The 25623-nt window shown below is 37.4% G+C and overlaps 1 protein-coding gene across 1 annotated transcript in view; it reads left to right on the top strand.

Moving 5' to 3' along the window:
• Positions 1-25623, top strand: part of ABCA13 (ATP binding cassette subfamily A member 13) — a 557155-nt gene that overhangs the window by 295136 nt on the left and 236396 nt on the right. The window contains exon 42 of the mRNA XM_003797747.1: positions 13000-13105. Coding sequence (XP_003797795.1) covers positions 13000-13105 — 106 coding nt within the window. The remainder of the gene's footprint in view (positions 1-12999; positions 13106-25623) is intronic.

The following is a 25623-nucleotide window of genomic DNA, read 5'->3' as shown; positions in this document are numbered from 1 at the left end:
TGTTATTAGTGTTATAGGATATGATATTGCTCAGATTGAGTAAGGTCTGTTTCAAGAATCTGGGAGCATTTAAGTTGGGTGAATAAATATTTAGAATTGAAACACCTCCTTATTGCAATTTTTCCTTAACCAATATAATATGACCATCTTTCTCTTTTTTGACTTTAGTTGCTTTAAATCCACATGTATCTGAAAATAAGATTGCAACCCCTCTCTTCTTCTGAATTCCATTTGACTGAAAAATTGTCTTACAACATTTAACTTGGAGGTTTAATTTGTCTTTTGAAGCTAGGTGTGTTTCCTGAAGATAGCAAATGGATAGCTTGTGTTTTTTAATCCAGTCAGCCAATCTATGGCTCTTCAGTGGGAAATCCAAGCCATTAACATTTATTAAGATAATTGATAAATGTGGTAGTGTTCTACTGATTTTATATTGTGAGAGTCCATTGCTTAGTTTTATCTTTTGCATCATTGTGGAAGTTAGGTTCTGTCCTTTAATTTCTGAGTTCTTACTTTGCTGTTGATTCATTGTGATGGTCAGTGTGTAGAACAGGTTGAAGTATTTCCTGTAGAGCTGGTCTTGTTGTGGTGAATTTTCTCAATGTTTGTATATCAGTAAATGATTTGATTTCTCCATCAATTTTAAAGCTTAACTTTGCAGGATATAGAATTCTGGGCTAGACAGTGTTCTGTTTAAGTAGATTAAAGGTAGATGACCATTGTCTTCTTGCTTGGAAAGTTTCATTAAAGAAGTCTACAGTCAACCTGATGGATTTGCTTCGGCATGTCAACTGGCGCTTACTCCTGGCAGCTTGCAAAATCTTTTCTTTTGGACAGGTTCATCACAATATGTCTGGGAGAAGCTCTGTTAGATTGAGGTGACCTGGGGTCCCATATCCCTCTGAAAGGAGTGTGTCAGAATCTTTGGTGATATTTGGGAAATTTTCATTTATAATATTCTCTAGTATGGCTTCCATTCCCCTGGGGCATTCTTCTTCCCCTTTTATATAATTTGTATTTTTGTCTGCTTCATAAAGTTTCATAATCCTGTCAGTGAACATTCTGCTTTCTCTCTCTTCTTTTCTGCCTCTTTAACTATCTGAGTTATCTCAAGAGCTTTGTCCTCTACCTCTGAGATTCTTTCTTCTGCATAGTCTAGTCTGTTGTTGATTCTTTCTATTGCATCTTTAAGTTCCCTAATTGACTGCTTCAGTTCTTTCAGCTCTGCTATATCCTTTCTATGTTCTTTATATCATTCATCTCTTATTTGATTCTGTTTTTGGATTTCCTTCTGGTTATTTTCTACTTTATCAGCAGTTCCCTTCATAGTTTCCATCATTTCCTTCATTGTTTTCATCATCTGTATTCTAAATTCCCCTTCTGTCATTTCTAATATTTCTTTATAGTTGGAATCATCTTCAGTACCTACCTCATGGTCCCTTGTCGGAGTTGCTCTGGCCTGGTTTTTCATGCTGTCCGGAGTTTTCTGCTGATTCTTCCTCATTAGTATGTGTGTCTCTCTCTGTGTGTGTTTATCTGTTTCCTTGTCCTAATTTTCCTTTCACTTCCTCTTGGTCTATTATGCCTCTGGCATAGGGTTTTGATGAGTCCTTTTAGTACAAGATCAGAAGGATGAGAAGATTGAAGACCAAGAAGGGAAAAAAGATTTTAAAAAATAGAAAAAGAAAAGAAAAAAGAGAAAGGAGAGGGGGTGAGTAAAAGGAAATTTTGACAAAAAGAACAGTGGCCCTGAAAGAGGGAGACAGGAACAATATAGGTGTACAGTAGGATACTTTGACCTAACCTTAAAAATCCCCAACCTCTGTGGTTGGTGGTTTGGGTGGTTCCCTTGAGGTCAGCAGCTCTTTGTCAGCCTTTTCAGACACATTACCCTATCTCCACCAAGTAAAGAGGAAAGACAAAAATGCTATAAATCAAACTAAAACAAGCAAACAAAAAACTTTGTGGGATAAAATTGGAATTGAGAGAAAAACCAAATAATAGGGGTACAAACAAACACTAGCAAAAATGATGTTCTCATTGTTAAAAAAGGCAACAGTGGAAAATCATATTTAAACTAGAGAAATAAAGAAAAGAAAAAAAAGAAAAAAAAAAGAAAAATCTAGAGGGAAAAATTTGAAATTAAAACAAAACAAAATAAACGCCACAATCACAGCAGTATATATATCTTGCTGAATATTGTCTGGGCAACAGGTGATCTTCTGGGGTATGAGATGTTAATCACAATGCTTAAAGAGCTATATGAGATGGAGACTGGAGGCCTCTGCTGATTTCTGAAACCCTGCAGGGTGAAGAGCATAAATCTCTCCTCAGCCCACTTAAAAGGCACTTTAAATTGTCAACCTTCGCTAAGCAGAAGCTTACCCAGGAAAGCACTTGTCACTGGGATCACTCCTGAAGTGGCTGCCCACTTACCCAGTGTTGCAAAATTGGTCTCACTCTATGCCTCTGAGGCATAAGGCTGTTAGGCATCTCAGTCCTTGCCTTTAGGCTACTCAGTCACTAGATTACTCACCCACAGTCTCCCACCTGATCCTTGCTCTGTGACCTTGAGGGCGGAGATTTTCCAGTTCTCCCACAATGCCTCCAGCCATCCCACAGACAAAAACTATTAGCTCAGTCCAGCTCAGTGTCTCAGTCTGGGGCCCTAGACAACACTTAAAGTCCTCTGCACTCTCTCTCCCAAGTTCTCCCAAGACAGTTCAACTAAGTTCCAAGTCCAAACAAACAAACAAACAAACAAACACAAAACAGCTCACAGGCCTTTCCAGTTTGCAATCCCACTGCTGCTGTACTTACAGCAGCCAGCAGGATTAGAAAGAATGAACACACATGACCACATGTCAGTTCTCCACTCTTTTTGTCCTCCCCATGGAGTCCAGAAGTCTCTTGCTGACTCCCTGTGTCCCCAAAGGGATGTTTTTGGGCAGATCCTACCAGCCAGAGGTGTCTGGAGTCTTCTCTCCCCAGTCTCACTGTGCCCAGTTGCAAGGAGGCTGTTACTTGGCCTCCATCTTGCTCCTCCCCTCCTTTTAAAATTTATTTATTTTTTAAAGCTTTTTTTTTTTTAAGAGCAGTTTTAGCTGTGCAGCAAAATTGAGCAGAAAGTGCAAAAGATTCTTGTGTATTTCCTGCCTACCTTGCTCCCAGTATTCCCACTATCCACATACCCCATAGAGGGGCACATTTTTTACCTGGATGATCCTGCCCTGACCCGGCATTATTACCCAGGGTATCTAGTCACATTGAGGGCAGTCTTGATGATATACCTCCTATAGGTTTGGACACATGCATAATTCCTTTGTCTACCATTGTAGTGTCACATGGAATAGTTTCCCTGCCCTAAAAATCCACACGCTTTGCCTATTCATCCCTCTCTTCCTCCTCTTAACACTTGGCAATCACTGATTCTGTTTGTTTCTTTGTTTTTACTGTATCCATTGTTTTACTATTTCTAGAATGTTGTAGACTTAGAAATCATACAATCTTTATGACCTTTTGAGATTGTCTTTTTTCTCTTAGTAACATGCACTTAAGTTTCCTTTATATCTTTTTATGGCTTGATGACATTTCTTTTTGGCATTGAATTATATTCCATTGTCTGGATGTGCCATAGTTTATTTTCCAATCACCTGCTGAAGGACATCTCCCTTCCAAATGTTGGCAATTGTGACTGAAACTGCTATAAATATCTGTGTACAGATTTTTGTGCAGACTGAAGTGCTCAGTTCATTTTGGTAAATACCTAGGAATGCAATTGCTGGATTATATACCCGTCCACTCTATGAGTTTGACAAATGTATAAATATCTTTAGTTTTATAAGAAACTACCAAAATTTCTTGAAAGGTGGCTGTGTGATTTTGCATTCCCACCAATAAGGAATGTGAGTTCCTGTTGCTCCACATCCTCACCAACATTTGATATTGTCCCTGTTCCATCCTTGTTAGATTTTAACCACTGTAGTACATGCATAGGGGAATAGCACTGCTTTAATTTATATTTCCCTGAAGACATATACTGTAGAGCATCTTTTCATACATGTATTTTCCATCTGATACGTTCTTTAATGAGGTGTCTATTAAAGTGTTTGGCACAGTGTTTAATTGGGCTGTTGTTTTCTTATTTCTAAGTTTTAAGAGCTCTTTGTTAACTTCATTTTTCTCATCTTGAAAATAGGAATTATCTTCCACATATGGTTTTTGTTCAAATTAAATAATATAATTAGTACTAAGTACAGATTACAAAAGCTGGATATGACACAAATATGTGCAATTATCAATATTTTTACTACTATCTATATCCATAATACATGTGTAATGGTATATTCTGAGATTGCTGTACTTTAATCTCTCTCTATTTTTTAATATTTCAGTGTATGTTCCATTATAGAGTAACTTCTCAGAACTTTTATGCTATAGTCTTTAAATGTTTCTATTTTTATTTAGTATTCACCTTTCTTCTCTAAAATATTTGCACTTATACTTTATCCATTTGTATTCCTTTTGGGAATGTCTCAATTTTCCTTTTCTTTGCTCTCTTTTCTTAAAAAATATAAATTCAAATTAACTATTATAGATAATAAATTATAGTATTTATGATGTTATATTATAGGTAATAAATATTGTAGATAATAAATATATATCCAAATTAAATATTATAGATAAAATCCACTCTGTGAGGTTGACAAATATATAAAATTGTGGAACTACCATAAACAAACTACAGAGGAGTTCCACCTTCACTCCTGTCTTAAAAGAATAATTCTTCCTTGTACTTGCTTCTGCAAGTTTTTTTTTTTAAATCCAGGATTTATGTTCTGGCTATTACTCACCCCAAAAACAAGATTAACAGGGAGCCAGAGAACAAGTTACTCAATTACCTTGCAGATTTAGTACTTGTTTCTTCAATTTCTTGCCATAATTTCTACCTTCTACATTTAGTGCATGCTTTGCTATTATCTGCATAATAGGTTCTAAATAAATATTGATTTACTAGATCTCATAAATCTCTCTTTTTTTCTTTCACACACTCACAGATGCTAAAAAATAAGTAATATGCCCTCAGGGCAACCACAGGCAAAGTATCTGAAATATATAATAGTATATTAATATAATATATGGTATATTTGATTGAGAAAGATATCTAAAATTCGAAAAATAAGCCTTTAACTTTTCTTGTTTAGTGTCATTTGTAAAACGTCTACCATAACCAATTCTGTCTCTTCACCCTTGGCAAACATTGACTTCCCTTTCTTGCATGTGTTATTGATCCGTATCGGAGTGGCTGATACAGCAGGTGCTGTGCGTGCTTTCCCCTTTGTTTGTCTGCATTTGGCACAGTGACTTTACCGGGGGAGGAGGGCCTGCCAATTTACTTTTCTGACTTCAGAGCTAGAAAGCAGATTTCATTTTTAAATTATAATTAATCTGTTATAAATCATGTTCTCAAGATCTACACATGTGCCAGTGAAATTGAGATTTAAAACTAAATAATGGTAATCACTAATTTTCTTAAGGCATTTACATTTTCAGCTCCAATGCTTAGACCTAAGGGAGATGCTGGTGAGAGATAGTGTTTACTTCTTTTCTTTCGTTCATTCATTTGTTCTTTCTTTCTTTCTTTCTTTCTTTCTTTCTTTCTTTCTTTCTTTCTTTCTTTCTTTCTTTCTGCAGAGTCTTTATTGGCCTGGGTAGAGTGCCATGGCATCATAGCCCCCAGCAACCTCACACTTCTGGGTTCAAGCAATCCTCATCTCAGCCTCCTGAGTAGCTGGGACTACAGGCATGCACCACCACACCCAGCTAGTTTTTCTGTTTAGTAGAGACGAGGGTCTCACTCTTGCACAGGTTGGTTTCAAACTCGTGAGCTCAGGTGATATACTTGCCTTGTCCTCTCAGGGGGCTAGAATTATAGACATGAGCCACCACCCTGGGCTCAATGTTCACTTTGTGTGGAATTGGGGCCCGAGGAGGGCTGGAGAGTTTGGCTGTGCCTATATAGTACCCTGGCAGCAATCTGTGAAGCTAAGACACATTTTCTGGCAAAATTCAACAGAGTGAATTTTAGTAATGTATTTTGAGGTTTTTAGCAATAATCTAGAAAGGTTAGATTGCCAGGGTGAGAGGAGCAGTTTCTTACCATCCAGCTTACTAAGTATGGGTTTTGGAAGCACCTCTGCATGGGGAGGGGGATGCTGGGGGCCAGTTCCTTGGGAGTATGAACAGCATAGGAAGTGAAGCCTGGGAGTAGGGCTCAATTGATCTTTTTATTTTTATTTATTTATTTTGTCCCTAAAAGCAAAAGGATCTAGTCCAAGGTCACGAGCAGCATTTAGCTCATGTCACCATCAAATGGAAAGAATTCTTCAATTTCATTCACTTTCATGACCTCGCTGTTTTTGAAAATTCCTGAATAGTATTTTTACATAATTACCTTCAATATGGTTTGCCCTACTTCCCTGTGATTGAGCCAGGTTTTGATTTTTTTAGCCAGAATACTCCAGGGCGGATGTGGTATCCTCCCGCTGGTGGGGAGAACCAGCTAAAGTAGTGTCTGCTGGGCTTCCCAGGTTAATTTCCTTTTCTCTCTCTTGTTACGTTTTGAGGGCCTACTTTGGGACTCTTTAAGTCCTACTTTTTCAACCATGAGTTTCAGCACCTGCTGATGCTCCCTGCCAGGATCAGTTATTACTATCGCATTTGCCGAGTGGAATTTTCCCAAGTCTGTCGTTCATTTTACCTTCTAGTTGGCATTATCCAGCAAAGAAGAACTTTCCCTTTACCCCACTGAATTGTTTATAATAGTAGTTGACTCATGGCCTCCTCGTCTGCTCACTGAGTTATAATTTATCCTGGTTTGTGTGAATCTTTAAATTGAGCCAGGTTGAATCAGTGGAATTTCCTTCATGCTGATGGCTGCTTTTTTATTTTTGAGATGGAGTTTCAGTCTGTCACCCTGGACAGAGTGCTGTGGCATCATAGCTCACAGCAATGTGAATCTCTTGAGCTAAAGTGATCCTCTTGCCTCAGGCTCCCAAGTAGCTGGGACTATAGGTGTCCTATGCCTGGCTAGGTTTTCTATTTTTAGTAGAGATGGGGTCTCGCTTTTGCTCATACTGGTCTGGAACTCCTGATCATGAGAGATCCAAGTGCCTCAACCTCCTAGGGTGCTAGGATTACAGGCATGATCATGCTGGCTTCTGTGTCTTTTAATACATGCCACCAGTCATAAAGTATTTTCCTATTTTCTGACATGACAACATGCTCTAGCTTCGTCTTGTACTTTACTACCCTGGCTCTAGAACCAGCCATTTCTCTGAGAAGTCCCAGCTGCCCCATGTGCTCATGATGGCTGGCGTGTTGCAGCTGTAGGTTTCCCTCGTGGATAAGGGAGGAGACTCACCTCTAATGTTGGCTGTCTTTCTGCCTCAACAGTGAGAACTAGGAGTTTGCCACCACATGGAATGGAATCTCTAAATCTAACCCAGTAACACAGCTTTCATTTTAGTGATTCTTTTTTTCTTATTTGTATCTCCCTTCTCTGATAATAAGAAACTTGATTTTAAGTATCTGCCTTATATACTGAGCCCTGCTGTGTGCAGCTGACCTCCCCAGGCCTCCATGGTGCTGCTTGGCCCACATGTGCCCTGTGGGCACCTGACCCATGCTTACCCTCCCTTTGTGTTGGCCCCAACCCTTTAATCTGGTGTCTTCCACCTCCTAGAAAGCAAGAAGCCGTAGGGGGAAGAAAGACAAATGAGGGAGGAAGCAGGTATGTTTCTGAGAAGCTGTTCTCTCTCTCTTGTGACAGCATGCTCTTTTTCTCCTCAAACAAAAATACAGTAGGACCTCTGTGTTGACCACACAAGGTACTGTAACAAACTGGTCATCATATGGGAGGTCGTCCACATGAGGAACTAGGCCTACCATACTGACACATCCATGTGGTGCATGTCTGGTCTATAAAAATTGGGTCAACTTCAGAAGGTGGTCAATGTAGGGAGGTGGTCAGGGGTGGTGTATATTCAATATTTTGGGCACTCTTCATTTGGGGACTTAGCTTTTCCTAATTTAACACAGCCTCAGAGTCTAAGCGTTTAAGACAGCCTGGTGTCTTCTAAACACTGGTTGTGCCATCAGTCTTTCAGGCTGGAGGACTGGGACACATTTTTTTGCATTCTGTGTTTATAAAACAGTATTGTAGGATGTCATAGACTCTAAGCATAAGTTAACCTTTTTGTATCTTACCTAATTTAATCATATCCTTGCATAAATAGATTGAGGGACTAAATCTAAAAAAAGTACTGACTTGCTCACAGTCAGAAATTGGAACTTAATTGTGTTGGGTTCCAAAATTTTCTACTTCACCTTGTGATTTTTTTACTGTCTTTGTAGTATCCAGGGGCACATTAAATCAACAGCCCTTGTTTCTAAGATGTCCTGATGGTGTGATGGTTCTATGATGATTCCACATCCCAGTCTCTGGAGCCTTCAAATGTTACCTATAAAGGCCTTGTGACAGCCAGATGATCCCAGATTATCTGGCTGGGTTTGATGTGATCAAAGGTCCCACACAGGAAGGATAAGGGAAAATCAGGCAGGAAGAAGTTGATATCATAATGAGCCTTGATGATGGAGGCTGCAGCTCTCAGCCCAATGATACAGGTGGCCACCAGAAGCTGAAAAAGTCCAGGGCATGTATTTTCCCTTGATTCTAGTCTAGTAATGTCCATTTTAGGATTCCACATTCAGAGTCATAAGGTAATAAATGCATTATCTTAAGCCACCACATTTGTAATAATTACCACATTTGTGGTAATTCCAGCAGTAACAGAAACCCATACAAGTCCGTGTGAAATAATAACATTCAGCCGCATGCACTGTGCAGTGTACCAGGCGGCAGCTCTTCTCAGAGTCCTGTGTTTGGAGAGGAATTGCCAGGACCTCTTGCAGTTCTTAACATCGAATAGCTTTCCACATTGTTTTGTCTTCTGCTTCTGTAAAAGCAATCACTTTGGGGAAACTGAAAGAATACATCATATGTTATATTTTCATCAAAGTTTAGAAATTCTTCCTCTGCTCATGTCATCACTCAGCAAAACTCAGTTGTCATTGTCTTATGGAAGTTTGGTCAGCTTCTTCATAAATTTCTCTAGCATGTCCAGGCTATAGTCCATCAAACTGACATTTTAAGTGCAGATCACATCTGGGGTCTAACACACCTTGACAATACCCTTTAAAACAGAGAACACGGAAAAATAGGCCAGCGCAGGCCAGTCTGAGGGACTGACGGGACAATCAGTGTTGAGATGACACTGGGCCATCATAAATGCTTAGATCCTGCCACTCTTTTAAATTAAAAAGATATGAGTCCCCAAGTAAAGAATCTCCAAACTTTTGAGTTTACTCTTCCTTGAAAAGACAGAATAGGACCATAGACATTGCCTTTCAAGTCACATTTCTATTAAATTGCAAATTATTTTCATGTTAGTAACTGTCCTTAAGATTTGATTTTATTGCTTTTTATTTTATTCCTATTCATTTTGTGTGACAAATTCACTTGGAAGTTCATAAGAGTAGTTTAACCAATTTATGCATTGACTTCAGAAGTCTGAGCTAATTCCAGCGAAGTTCAGACATTAGATCAGATTGAAGATAGTGTCCTAGTTCTTTTGTATAAAACCACACAGCTGTAGGTCTCATTTGATCCATTGTAACTGGTTTATGGCCTATTTTCAGTTAAAAGTGATAAAAAAACACTAAAAGAGGAGGAACATGTATGTATATTAATGTCATTCCATACCAAATGCACAGATGCAGCATTCTTCTTAAACCATGGGATGTGCCACTGGGACATTACACGTTCAGCCTGTACTCAAATAGCTTCCAAAGTGGATCAGGAGTTTCATAATCTTTTCTTTAATGAAATTATTTTTGCAGTATTTTGCATCTCCTCTTAATTGTCCAATGAAACAAAAGTATATGTTTCTCTATGTCAATTACATAAAACTTTCTTTTGAAGATTTGGCCTTTAAATACAATTATTAATTTAAAGTTTTTCTGAAAAATAGGCATTAGATAATAAATACAGTAAGTCCTCACTTAACATCCATAGGCTCTTGGAAATGGTTAACTTTAAGCAAAACTATTTATAACAAAACTAGTATTTTCCCCTCATAAACATTAAAACAAAACAATGTTGAATGAAATGACTTTATTTGAGGATTTTCTGTGTGTCTTTTCCCTTAAAGTTTTCAAGATCATAGAGTCGATGTTAAGTGGAGACATCAAGGAGCAGCCTTGTTGAAATAACAGCAACAGGCAACTACCTAATTCCAGTTTCCCCAATGACAGTTCAAGAGCAATCCTGTGAGTTTTCCCCCTAACAGCGGGATTTCTGTTTTGCACAACTTTTGAAAAGAGCTGAGCAAAGGAAAAGAGATGCAAATCTTTCTTTTTAAAAATACAAGTTGTGCAAAACAGAACTCCTCTGTGGGGTGCCTGTCAGGAAGGGAGCACATAGGATTGATCTTTGACTGTTATTAGGGAACTTGTGGGTTTAGATATTTTCCTGCCTGTTTCAGAGGCTTCCTGTATACTACAGCTATAATGAGGAGGGTCCGTTTTCCAAATTCACTGGAAGGCTGGGCATTTCCTTACACTCTAATTTTACTGGAGCCCTGGGTAATGTTCTATTCTGGATGCTAAGGTGCCGTGAGACTCTTGCCAAGGGGAGGTTTACAATTGTCATCTGTTTCCATTTAGAATGAGAATGACAGCCCCAAATAACAATGATAAATTCTGCCATCGAGACCCAAACCTTAGACTACTGTGATCAATGTCATATTGCTTTTCAAAATTGGAAACTTTATCGTCCTTTCTGTTAACTGTGCTACTGACATTTTCTCATATTTTTAGAGCCTCTTGGATGATGTGCCTGCAGTTAGGGTGAGTTGCCAGTGGAAGGCACCCAGAACATTCTTAGGGTCTTGGACTTGCCTCTAACCTTCCAATGCAAAGTTCCAGAATTCCCTGATTCTTCGTTGTCTGATCATAATTGATCATATCCTTGCTGTTCTGTGAGATGATCGAGGGCAAAATTGCTGCCCTTACTCTGTTTCCTCCTCCAACACACGCATCCACAGATGTGTGCACACATGTACATACACACATTCATACTTGTTCATACATGCATCCACTCTCACATATAAAGCCCTTTTATGAGAAGAAGAGAAGGACAATTTTTAAAGTTTAGATGCAGTATTATCATGAATACCTTAATTATCAAAGTACACTTTATATTTTCAGTTACATGTGACTGTTAAAGACAATGCTTGCCTCTCCTGCAGCCTGCTCACTCTTTACTGCTTCTCTCTGGTGCCTTTCCCCTGTCCCCTACTCTGAGTTGGTGGCTCCCAGGGAACATCTACAGACAGTCAACACCTTTTTTTTTTTGTAGAGACAGAGTCTCACTCTATCGCCCTCAGTAGAGTGCCATGGCATCACGTAGCTCACAGCAACCTCCAGCTCTTGGGCCTAGGTGATTCTCTTGCTTCAGCCTCCAGAGTAGCTGAAACTACAGGCGCCCACCACAACACCCGGCTATTTTTTTGTTGCATTTTGGCTGGGGCTGGGTTTGAACCCGTGACCCTTGGTATATGGGGCTGGTGCCCTACTCACTGAGCCACAGGCACTGCCCAGTACCTTTTGTTTATTTAGGGGAATCAGAATGCTGATGCTGTGTACTGAAATTGGAAAGGTGGGGTGCTCATTGTTGACCTGCTGAATTGAGACACCAGCTGGGTGGGAATGAAACTTGTCCAGCAGGAGTTGCTTAGAGGGGAGTCCAGCCGGGAACCTGGATCTCTGTGGACTTGTGCAAGGGAGGGAGCGATGGGAGCATGTGCACAGAGGATGCCAAAGGAGAGAGTGGCCATGCAGCACCTGGCTGGGGGCCTGGCCTGCAGAGGGTGTTGAGAGGCTCTTGGCTTGCACATGAATAGCAGGATACCTGTACACTTTCAGAGTCTGTGCCTGGCACTTCACGGCCATTTTAATGACTATTACCACTATCCCTGCATAGACCGGACAAGGTGGCCAGCACTCTGAGGGGTCTGAACTCTGTGCCTGCAGACCCAGGGCCAGCCCACATGTTGCCAGGAGTGGAGCTGGTTAGGGACCCGCGCCTTATCCCTCAACCACTGCACTGCATTACTGTGGGGCTTACTGACTTTGATTTTTATGCTTCTTGCGCTCTGCCCAATGTTTATACAAAGATTGTGGCTTCTTGCTTCCCCTCTCCGTAAAGCTATACCAGGTCTCCAGGTGTAGCTTGGGGCCTTGATGCCCAGCCCGCCCCTTCTCTCCTTGTCTTGGCTATCTCTCTTGATTCCTCATCCTATTTTTGCAATTTGGTCCTGGCCTTTGACTTTCAGTAAATAGAGGTTGGATTTTTTACTTCCAGCACTAAAGAATGACTTCAAGCCAAGTTGCTTAAATGAAGTACCTTAGCGACACAGTACATCATAGTCCACGGACAGGACACAGTCAGTGGGGATGTTTATATGTGAGATTCTGTCTACCATAAATAAACTGTGAACACCTCAAGTTTATTTTCTGATTTACCTCTGAATTTCTAAGATGCTTGTAGACTGAGTCACAAACTTAAGTTGAATTGGATACACTGTGTTATTTCCTGCCCCCTCTCTACTTTCCACTGCCTGAGGGTTTGACCAGCATCACTGTGTGTCAAGGTCTGGGGGTTCATAGTCAAGTAGTGTTCATCTTTGCATTCAGCCAACAGGCAGCCAGTCAACCAGCTTTGAGTTATGCCAATTAAGCAAATGACTAAATGAACAGACGAGATGTATCTGGGGTATGTTATCATGACCTAATTGGGCAATTGAGGCAAAAGAAAAGAAACACAATGTGAAAAGGAACATACCAATAACATACAGCTCTTTCTTCATTTTCAAAAAGGTGTTTTTGATGCTTTTGCAAGATTCCAACAAGAAATCTCACATGGCCCCTGGGATGGAGTTAGAGCAACAGCACCGAGGGCCTGCAGGACATCCACCTGGCTACTGTGAGTACAGAGTGCTCGCCCACATTTCTGCTAGAGGAAAAATACCCCCATCCCTACCCAATATCTCTTGTTAAAAGTTGAGTAGAGGATACTGTAGCAAGGGAGGAGGGGTGAGTACATGGGGGCGCCATGAGTGAACACAGGTGAGGGCAGAAAGCTTAGGGTTTTATCCTGGCTTAAAAATAACAATTGTATATTTATGGGACACTATTTATCTTTTCTTCTTGACTGAGTATATAAAAAATATCTAGGTGGTGTACCGCGTAGATGTCTGTAATGTCTCGGAGTCATAGGTGGTGACCTGTGTAGATGTCTATAATGTCTCGGAGTCATAGATGGTGTCCTGTGTAGACATCTGTAATGTCTCAGAGTCATAGGTGGTGACCTGTGTAGATGTTTGTAATGTCTCGGAGTCATAGGTGGTGACCTGTGTAGACGTCTGTAATGTCTTGTTTGTGTGTAGTGTTGTTCAAGTCTTCTGTTTCCTTGTTGTTGGTCTGGTTACTTATTTTATCTGTGAATGAAATTTGGGTATTGATGTTTGTGATTATTATTCTTGAATTTTTATTCTTCCTTTTAATTTCGTCATTTTTATTTCATAGGTTTTGAGGCTCTATTAGCTCATAAGTCCTTATCATTTTCTATCTTCCTGGTGTCCTTTTTTAATTTCTTTTAATCTTTATGGACAATTTTGGAATAATCTGCAGAAACAGCAAAGGAAACCACACCACGAAGCTTCCTAGAGGCCCTCTGGTTTGACTGAGCAGTAAAAAAATCCCACATGAAAAATTAACTAGTGAGTGGGTTGTAGGGGTGAGGAGAGGCCCAAAGTCTTTCACTCCCCAAAGTTCAGTGAAAGATCAACTCACAATCAAGGCTGATTAATAAGAGAAAGGTTTATTTATTGAGCATATGGAGAAAATCACAGAGTGATTACCCAGTACTCCAATGAAGTTGAGATGTTTTTATGTCTGTCTTTTTGGAGGGGATGGGAATGAGTAGCTTAGGTAATTCTGTTTAAGGATGGCAAATGGTACTAGGCAGGACAAATGAATGTGGGAGATAGGTTGACTTGGAAACTAACCCGAGAGACAGGTTTTGTATTTAAATGATTTCGGCCAGGTCTGGCAGCATTCTGCAATATATAGAGATAACAGTGAGAAGAAGGCCTTTGTTCTTTGTGTTCTTTTGATAGATCTGGTTTACATTGATAGAGGAAAAGACCCTTTTTATCTGGAATGGCCTTTAGTTCAAAATATTTTTCAGGGGTGGTGCCTGTGGCTCAAGGAGTAGGGCACAGACCCCATACACCAGAGGTGTTGGGTTCAAACCCAACCCCAACCAAAACCTGCAATATACATATATACATATATATGCATATATATATATATATATATATATATTTTTTTTTTTTTTTTATACCAAGGCATCATAATTTCTGGGTGAAATTTCCTGAGCTCCTTCAATGCTTATGTTATAAATTTCTATAGTTTATGCACTCTATAAACATACATTATAAATGTGTTATATAAAAATATGAAACATTTTTATGTAGTTTTTGTTAATATAAAAATTTATTAAAAATATTTTTATATTTAAAATATAAATGTAAAAATATTTGTATTTTTATATATTTTTTATCTCATAAAATATGAGATATATTTTTTACTGTGGTAAAATGTACATAATATAAACTTTATCATTTGAAACGTTTTTGAGGGTGTAGTTTTCTGGCATTGAGAATAATCACAGTGTTGTATAGTGATTACCAACATCCATTTTCAGAACCTTTTGATCTTCCTGAACTGAAACTCAGTACTCTTTAAATGACAACTCTCATTTCTCCCTTACCCCCAGCCCTTGGCAATCAGCATTCTTTCTGTCTGTATGCATTTGACTACTCTGGGAACCTCTCTGAAACAAAACAAAACAAAACATTCAGTTTCTTCCTGCCTTACTCTCACAGCACAACACACAACATAGAAAACATCTATAAGCAAACGGTGAAGGTTTTCCCCTACACACCAAGTAAGCAGTAGGTTCTGTAGCAGACCTTGGCAGGCTGTCCTATTAATTCTGATATTATCTACCTGGAGACAGTGTCAGATCCTGCATGTTGAAGGTTCAGACCCCAAGCCCACTCCCTCACTTCTCATGCCAATCACAAGCCTGGGTTGTTTCACTTGTGCTTCTGTCTGACCAGTTAAAAGTCCTAACAAATTCAAAATAGTGTGATTTGGTTGTTTGTACCCTTACATTAAGCTGAAATAAGAAAGAAAAAATGAAGGTTCTCACAAGCCCCTCCTCAGATTCGATTAATTTGCTGAAGTGGCTCACAGAGTGCAGGGAAACATGGATTTATTGTCAAGGACAATACAAAGAACACAGATGAAGAGCTGTGGGTGGTAAGGCATGTGGGAAGGGCGTGGAGCTTCTGTGCCCTCTCCAGCCATGCCACCCTCCAGGGATCTGCTCCTGTCCATGTTTTTACCATGAAAGGGTACTGAATTTTGTTAGATGCTTTTAATGCATCAATTGAGATGAGTATATGGGTTTTTCTCTCATTCTCTTAATGTGGGGGTACAGTAGTTTCCTGTTATCCACAGTTTCGCTTTCCATGGTTTCAGTTACCCATGATCTACCATAGTTCTCTGAAAATGTTAAGTGGAAAGTTTTATTTGCTTTTGGAATAAGAAATAATTCATAGTTTTAAGTTGTGTGCTGTTTTGAGTAGTGTGATGAACTCTCACTCTGTCCTGCCTAGAACATGAACCATTCTTTTTATCATATCCACACTGTGTATATTACCTTCCTGTTAGTCCCTTAACAGATGAGTTAGTTATCAGATCTAAAAAAAATAACATATATAGGATTTGGAACTATCTACACTTTTAGTCATTCATTAGAGGTCTTAGAATATATCCCCCATGGATAAGTGCAGATACTGTATATTTTTCAAAAATACATTTTCAGTGAGGATATACTGTTTTTTTTTTCATACGTTGAACCATCCTTGCATGCCAGGAATAAATTTTCATTAGTTGTGGTGTGTAATCCTTTTAATATCCTATTGAATTTGGCCAGTACTTTGTTGAGGGTTTTACCTTAGTATCCATAAGGGATACTGTAGTTTTCTTTTCTTGTACTATCTTCTTCTGACTTTCTAACTCATGCTGTCAATCCACATTGCCTCATAGAATGAATTAGAAAGTTCTCCTTACTGTTCAATTTTTGGAAGAGTTTGAGGAGGACTATTGTTAGTTCTTCAAATATATTTGATATCATTTATGAGTAAAGCCTTCTAGTCCTGGGTATTTTTGTTGTTGTTGACAAGAATTTGATTATTGATTTAATCTCATTACTAGTTATGGGTCTACTCAAAGTTTCTATTTCTTAATGACTCAGTTTTGGAATATCATATGTTTTAGTAATTTGTCTATTTCCCCTAGGTTGTCAATTTTTTTTTTTGCATAAACATACACAGTACTGTCATAAATCTTCTTTTTTTCTGTAAAAATGATGGTAACATCATCTTTCATTTCTGATTTTTGTTATTTAAGACTTCTCTCTTTTTTTCTTAATCAATCTAGTTAAAATTTTGTTGATCTTGTGAAGAATCAACTCTTAGTTTCATTTATTTTTCCTTTGGTTTTTCAGTTATCTGTTCTATTTATGCTTCAATTTTTATTTCATTATTTCTTCTAGTGTTTTTTCTTCTTTTCTTACTTTTTAAGGTATAAAGTTGGGATTTTTATTTAAAACTTTTCTTATTTTTTGAATGTAAGTATTTACAATTATAAATTTTCCTCTTAGCATTGCTTCCTCTGGACCTTATGCAATTTGGTATGTTGTGTTTTCATTTTTATTTTTCTCAAGATATTTTCCAAATTTTCTTGATTTTTCTTTGATTCATTTATTCTTCTGATTGTGCTCTTAATTTCCACATTTTTGTGAGTTTCCCAGTTTTCCTTCTGCTATTAATTTCTATTATTTTTCCATTGTGATCAGAGAAAACACTTTGTATCATTTTAATTCATTTTAGATTTATTAAGACTTATTTTGTAATATAACATATGACCTATGCCGGAGAATTTTCCATATACACTTAAGAAAAATGTGTTTAGTGCGATTGTTGAGTGGAATTATCTGTAAATGTTTGTTACATACAATTGTCCCACAGGGTTATTTAATTCTGTGTTTTTACTGATCTTCTCTTTGTTCATTCCATCCATTATTGGAAGTAATAGTAGATATTGAAGTCTCCTCTTATTGTAGAGCTATCTATTTTTCCTTTCATTTACATTTCTTCTCATTCATTTTTTCTTTCATTTCATTTACATATGTTTGCTGCATATGCTTGCATTTCTAATTGTCACTCTAAGTTAATTGACTCTTTTTAATAAAAGTGACAATATTATATTCTTTTTTGTTTCTTGTAACTACTTTCTATACTCTAGTTCATCTGATATTGATATAGCTATCCTTGCTGTTTTTTAGTTACTATTTGAATGAAAAATCTTTTTGTGTCCCTTCTTCTTTCTTTCTTCTTCTTTCTTTCTCTCTCCTCTCCTCTCCTCTCTGAGTCTCCTCTCCGAGTCTCCTCTCCTCTCCTCTCCTTTCTTCTCTTCTCTTCTCTTCTCTCCTCTTCTCTCCTCTTCTCTTCTTTCTTCACTTTTTCCTTCGCCTCCTTCTTCTCTTGTTCTTCTTCCTTCTTCTTTGTTTTTCCTTTTGGAAACAAGATCTCTTGAATTCAAGGATTCAAAGTCTTGGGCTCAAGCTATCCTCCCAGATCAGTCTCCCAAGTGCCATGCAAGTGGATCCTGTTTTTTCTTTTCTTTTCATTTATTTTTGAGACAGAGTATCACTATGTCACCCTGGGTAGAGTGTTGTGGCGTCACAGCTCACAGCAACCTCAAACTCTTGGTCTTAAGTAACTCTCTTGCCTCAGCCTCCCAAGTAGCTGGGACTACAGGTGCTGACCACATGCCTAGCTACTTTTCTTCTTTTTATAATCAATGCTACCAGTCTGTGTCTTTTGATCAGAAAGTTTAATCTTTTTCTAATTAAAGTCACTACTGATAGATTAAAACTTTGTTACTTTGTTAGTTGTTTTCTGCATATTTTATAGCTTTTTATTCTTTTCCTGCATTACTGACTTGATTGTGTTAAGTTTTTTATTTTTATTTTTTGGTAATGACATATTTTAATGCTGTGCTCATTTCCTATTATGCAGATAGTAGCACTCTTTTATCTATGGGGGAATATGTTCTAAGACCTCCAGTGGATGCCTGACACCAGTACTAAACCCATATTTACTATGTTTTTTTCCTATACGTACAATCCATGATAACATTTAATTTTAAATTAGATACAATAAGAGGTTACCAACAATAATTATAAAATAGAATAATCGTAACATTATAAAAGTTATATAAATTTGGTTTCTCTCTTTCTCAAAATATCCTACGTACTTTACTCACCCATTGTTGGATCATGGTTGACCCTGGGTAACTGACATCATAGAAAGGAAAACCACAGATAAGGGAGCAATATTTTATTTGATTTTATTTGTGTTCACCAAAGGAGATAATATATAACATCCTAAAGTTTTGATAATTTATCTTAAATTAATATTAACTATAATCACATACAAAATCTTTATTCTTTTTATCTCTACTCACCCACTTTTTATTGATGTTATAAATTGCTTCTTTATATATTGTCTACTCATTAACATAGATTTACAGTTATTTTATGGATTTTCTTTTAAATTCAATAGAAAATTAAATGTATAACACAAAGAAAAATGACAATAATACTGATTTTTGTGTTTGTTGCTCTATTTTACCTTTACTGGAGAACTCTTTAATTTTGATATGTTTTTAAGATATTGCCTAGCATCCTTTCATTTAAATTTTTAGGACTTTTTTTTTTTTCCATTTCTCATAGGGAAATCCTGCTTGTAATATGCTTCCTCAGCTTTTGTTTGTTTGGAAATCTTTAATTTCCACTGTTTTTAAAGGACATTTATGCCATATATAAAATATAAGTTGACATATATTTGTTTCATCTCTTTACATAACAGTCCACTGCCTCTGTCCAGCAAGAGTCCTCCTGAGATACCCTCTCATAGTCATATTAGACATCTTTTGTGCATTATACCTCTTTTCTCTTGCTACTTTCAAGGTTCTTTTTCTTTGGCTTTCAATAGTTTGTTTATAATGTCTTGGGATGTATCTCTGAGTTTCTCCTTTGAGTTCACTGAGCTTCTTATATTTGTATATCTACATGTTTTTTAAATGTGGGGAATGTTTTACACCTTTCTTTCTTTTAGAAATTCATAGCACATATATCAGTCCACTTTATATTGTCCTATAAGTCTTTTGGGCTCTAACCAAGTTTTTTCACTCTTTTAATTTACTTTTTCAGATCCAATAATTTCAAGTGACTGTCTTTGAGTTGTTGATTCTTCTGTTTTTTCAAGTCTACTATTGAACTTCTCTAAGGACATTTAAAATTCAATTATCATATTTTTTAGCTCAAGAATTCCTATTTGGTTCATTTTAAAAATAATTTTTATCTCTTTATTAATATTCAAATTTGGTTCATATATTATTTTCCTGATTTTCTTTTGTTCTTCATTCATGTTTTCCTTTGTCTCTGAGAATATCTTTATCTAGTGTGGGTTTCTTTAGAGACCATTTCTGGGCATTACTTTGCTCCTTTGCATGGGTCAGGTTTCCATGTTTGTTGTGATCATTTGTTGAAAACTAGTCAGTTGATAAAATAACCACTTCTCCCAATCCTTGTAGACTGGATGATGTGGAAGATGTGTTGCAATTAGTGGTCCCCTGAGCCTTGAGATCAGCCTAAAGCAAAGGCAGTGATCTTCTTTATTCCTTTCTGGGCATGCGTATTGTCTGGGCCTTTGGAAATGTGTGCTTTTCTTTCTTCCCCTTCTGATTTCCCCTGGCCATTTTTGAATGCCTTAGCTTCTCAAAGAATATCACCCGAGCTTCATCTAGGGCCTCAGAGGACCCATTGTTTCAGAGGTCTCAATCTCTTAGCTCAGGCAGCTATCCATCTGCAGTCCTCCTTCAGTTTTCATGTGGGATGGTGCCTGCCAAGGTCTTTCATGGCTGAGATCCAAACTTATCACCATTCCTGTGTGAGCTCCAAGTCAGGAGAAATGGATACCAGTTCCTTGGGCTATCCACACCCGGCCAATTTATACTTTGCTGTTTCTGCCCTAACGGGGGATCCAGGAATTGGGTTATTTCTTCATGATTCCACCAGTGCAGAGAAGGGGCAGGGCAAGTTCTGGTAAAAACACCACAGCATTCTCTACTGGTCAGAGTGTGTATTTATTTTGGAGTAGGAGTTTTCTGGGTTGGTATAGATCTCTGAAAAATTTCCAGAGCACCTATACAATTAATTTTAGTCAGTTTGTAATTGTGTTGTTGGTGTCTCTACAGGAGAATGACGACTCAGAGTTCCTAATCCATCATGTTAATGATGCCATGTTGCTCTCAGTCATTTTGCAGGACCTTTCTGTGATTGCGCACTCTGACCTTTTGAGGTTTTAGCAGAAGGTTATCATACATTGACATGTTCAGCCTTTCTTCTTTGCTATGTTATCAGTAGTTCTTCTTGACTTTCACTGCTTTTTAAAAAACTTGTTAAAGCTGAGAGTTTTCAAAATCATCGTTTCCTATTTTATTGTTTGCTTGCTTAAGATTTCCTCCCTCAGTTTCTCTGTCTTTACAATAGTAAAGTACTATACATTACTATAATATATAGTACTATACTATACTTTAGTATACAGTCTATACCATACTTTGGTATAGTATACAGTACTATGCTATACTTTACTATAGTATATAGTACTATAGAATGCTTTATGGTAGTATACAGTACTATGCTATACTTTACTGTAGTATATGGTACTATACTATACTTTACTATAGTATACAGTACTATACTATACTATACTTTAGTATGTGGTACTGTACTATACTTTACTATAGTATCAGTACTATACTATACTTTACTGTAGTATACAGTACTATACTATATGGTACTATGCTATACTTTAGTATATGTTATTATACTATACTTTAGTATAGTGTATGTTACTGTACTATACTTTACTATAGTATATGGTACTATATTATACTTTACTATAGTAAAGTAACTGCACTTTATTATAAGCATGAAGAAGAAATAGGACAGCACCTTTGGTTTTTTCTTTGGAAATCATAGCTAAGTATCCAATTTTGTTTCCTATAAATTCTGCTTTTCATGTAACTTTAGGAGACAATTTTTTAGTTTTCTACCATGTCATGTTCAACAATGACATCCTTCCTCCAGTTTTCAAAAATGGGCGTTTTGCTTTGTTCTGAATTCTCATGGACAGAGTCTTCACAGTTCATATTTCCATTAACAGTCTGCCCAGGGAAATCTAGGTTTCCTCTATCATGTTCTTAGAAACTCTTGCATCCACTGCTCACTTTAAGAATACTCTTTTATTTTGAAATATTTGTTATGGTAACTCTCCATTTTCAATTACCAAAAATCTATTAGTTTCTATTGGTAATAACAAATTACCATCCACTGAGCTAATTAAAATACTACCCACCCCAGTTTCTGTAGGTCTGAGGTCTGGGCTCTGCTCAGGATGTCACAGGCCACAGATGCATCATCAGCATTGCAGGTTCATCTAGAGCTCAGCCTTCTCCTTTGGGCTTTTGGGTTGTTGGCAGAATTCAGTTCCTTGACCTGCCCCATTTTGGGTCTGGCTGTCAGTTGGGAATTGCTCTCAGCTTCTATGAGTGACCCTAGGGTCTTAGTCACATGATGGTTTATTTCTTTCAAAGTGAGCAGGAAAATCTCTGTTTTGATTAATTTAAAGGTAGCTTATTAGGGACTCCAATTAGCTCCACAAAATTTCTTCACCTTTACCATAGAGCGTGGGTGTGGGAGTGTGGGAGTATGGGAGTGATAACTATCATATTCAAAGTCTCACTCACACTCAATGGGTGGGGATTTTATGGAGGTCTGAGTCATTGGGGAGTCAATGTAGACTTCTTCAGTATATACAAGCTAAACTGAATTCCTATAACTTGAGCTATTTTTCATGTTTATTGGCTATTTGAACATCTTTGTTTGTTATTTACCTTTACCCATGGATTATGTATTTTTTAAGAATAATGTTTTAAATTTAATTTTACTAACATAAACTGCATACATCTTATAGTAAATGGCAGAGATCTTACTGTTTAATCAGAAGGATTTTTCCATGGTACTCATGGGGGCAACCATCATCTGTATTGAGGTGAACATTTCCAGCACCTCAGCACTCAGCGTTCCCCCAAGTCAATCTCTCCTCCCAAGGGTAATTCTTTCACTTTAAAATAATGTGCCTGTTGTTGAACTTTATATAAAAGTAATTATACAGTATATATAAGACTCTGTTTTTCTCTGAAATCTGTCTATGTCATTGCTTATGTAATTTCTATGTAGTGATATACTACACAAGAATAACTAGTCTGTTTCTCTGCTTATGTAAAAATTATTTTTAACTGGACATACATATTATCTCTTTTACTTATTAGCATTTTGACTAAATGTTTTATTTCTGAGCATTTATTTCTTTTAAGATACATTAGTATCGTATATGTAAGAGTAAATGTAAAGACAATGTGATGGTTACGTTCTCATTAACATTTTGTCATCATGAGCTTCCTGGATAATTTACATGGAAAAGGCAGTGCACATATATATCCTTTTCATTATGGTTATACATATGCTTTAAAAAATGATAGTTTTATGTTCTGAATTTGGAGAACATTAGAAAAACTATGTTAATATGTTGGAAATAAAATATGCAGTAAAAAATAATGCTTGTGAAAAAAGTAGTGCTTTGAATTTAAGAAAGAAACTGAAGAAAGAAAAATTGTACCATTTTCATTACCACTGTAAAATTAAATATGAAAATATAATTTTATTTATAATTCACATTATAAATTTTAGGACTAGAATATATATTATTTAAAAATTGACTTAAGTATTTTATTACTAAATAAGAAGTTCAGGATGCATTAAACAAATTCAGTATTAGATTGCCTACATTTGCCAATTTTATTACATCCTGCCAATTTCTCGAGTAAAATTTTGTGAGGCCTCTCAACTTAAGTCAGATTAATGTTACATAGTAGATATAACTTTATCTCAATGCGAGGTCAGGATGTTGGAGACTGTGCATAAATATCTTCTAAGGAAAGTAATTTAGTTGCTTTGTATGTACAGGTATGTGTGTGATTTACACTAGAGACATTCAATTTCTAGAATAAACCTTTAGAAAAGCCTTTCTCCTCCTATTGGTGCCCTCAAAGCTTACTCTTTTGTTATGATTCTTACTCTCGGACCTCATCTGCTGTGGGCACCCCTCCTCTACAGATGCCTTGTCTTTTGAAATAGTCTTTCAAGGGCCAGCTCTCAAATAACTCATTTCTCCACTGAGAGATTGATAAAGGCAAAATAAAATATAAAATATATACTTTTTTAGTCATAGGAACTCTAGTAGCTCCACAGAAATGAGTTATGAAGATTGATCCCTTGAATTGCACATTCGTTCTTGTGTCTGCACTGCAGGACCCAACTAAAAGTCACTTCATGGTGTAATAAACTATTAACTATTAACTATTAGTAATAGTTAACTATTATTAACTATTTATTTAACTATTTATTAGCTACCTGGAGTGAGTGAGACACTGTGATAGACACCTTATAGGCATTTAGATTTTCCTCATTCAATCCTTAGAGCTAGTTTGTAAACAGGCTTTCTTTTTTTCTTTTCTTTTTTGTAGGGGGAACAGATTCTTACTTTGTTGTCCTCGGTAGACTGCCATGGCATTACAGTTCACAGCAACTTCAAAATCTTGGGCTTAAGTGATTTTCTTGCTTCAGCCTCCCAAGTAGCCGGGACTACAGGTGCCTACCACAATGCCAAGCTGTTTTTAGAGTTGGGGGGTCTCACTCTGGCCAAGGCTGGTCTTGAATTTGTGAGCTCAGATAATCCACCTGCCTTGGCCTACCAGAGTGCTAGGATTATAGGCATGAGTTACTGCCTGGCTGTAAACAGGCTTTCTTAGCTCTGCTATTTGGATGAAGAGACTGAGGCTTAGAGATGTTACTGGATTTGCCCAAACCCTCAGCAGGTTCACCTTGAAACTTGTATCTGGGTATAATACCTATAATCTCTTTGAGTTCTTTCCTTTTTTTTTTTTTAAAGATTTTTTTCCAAGGTTCAATAAACTGGTGTTTAGGTAATATTTGAAATATACATAGATAACTAGGTTAACCAGTTGGCTTTCTAAAACTGTTAATGATCTTGCATCAGAATGACAACCAGAGAGTTTATTAGAAGACAGATCACTGAGTTCCACCCCCAAATCTTCTGACTCAGTAGGTCCACGATGGGGCCCAAGAACTTACATTTCTTTTCTTTTTTTATTTCTGGGGTACAGTGTGGGGTTTTCACACACAATCCGAAACACTTCCATCAAACTGGTTAACATAGCCTTTGTGTCATTTTCTTAGTTATTATTTTAAAACATTCACATTCTGCTCTTAGAAAGATTCACTTGTACCCTTGTAAGATAAACCTCAGAAGTGATCCCTCCAATCCCCCTCCTTCCAGCCATTCCCCCCTCCCCGCTCCCTCCCCCCTTCCCATATTCTTAGGCTGTTATTAGGTTATAGCTTACATATAAAAGGTATAAATTAGTTTCATAATAGAGGTGTGTACATTGGATACTTTTTCTTCCATTCTTGTGATACTTTGCTCAGAAGAACATTTTCCACCTCCATCCATGTGAACTTGAAGGACGTAAAGTCTCCATCTTTCTTTATGGCTGCATAGTATTCCATGGTGTACATATACCACAGTTTGTTAAACCATTCATGGATCGATGGGCACTTGGGCTTCTTCCATGCCCTGGCAATTATGAATGGGGCTGCAATAAACATTATGATACCAGTATCTTTGTTGTAATGCGATTTTTGGTCATCTGGAAATATACCCAACAAAGGAATTGCAGGGTCGAATGGCAGGTCTATTTTTAGTTCTCTAAGTGTTCTCCAGATGTCTTTCCAAAAGGAATGTATTAGTTTACATTCCCACCAGCAGTGTAAGAGTGTTCCCTTTTCTCCACATCCATGCCAGCATCTCTGGTTTTGGGATTTTGTGATATAAGCTAATCTCCTTGGAGTTAGATGATATCTCAGAGTAGTTTTGATTTGCATTTCTCTGACGATTAAGGATGGTGAGCATTTTTTCATATATCTGTAGGCTTTGCACCAATCTTCTTTAGAGAAATTTCTCTTCAAATCCCTTGCCCACCCTGAGATGGGATCACTTGTTTTCTTCTTGCTAATACGTTTAAGTTCTCTATGGATTCTGGTTATTAAACCTTTGTCAGAGACATAACCTGCAAAAATCTTCTCCTATTCTGATG

The sequence above is a fragment of the Otolemur garnettii genome, unplaced genomic scaffold (assembly GCF_000181295.1).
Source record: "Otolemur garnettii isolate 467f Iridium unplaced genomic scaffold, OtoGar3 scaffold00123, whole genome shotgun sequence".
Lineage (NCBI taxonomy): Eukaryota > Metazoa > Chordata > Mammalia > Primates > Galagidae > Otolemur > Otolemur garnettii.
This window is presented reverse-complemented; position numbering and strand designations above follow the sequence as displayed.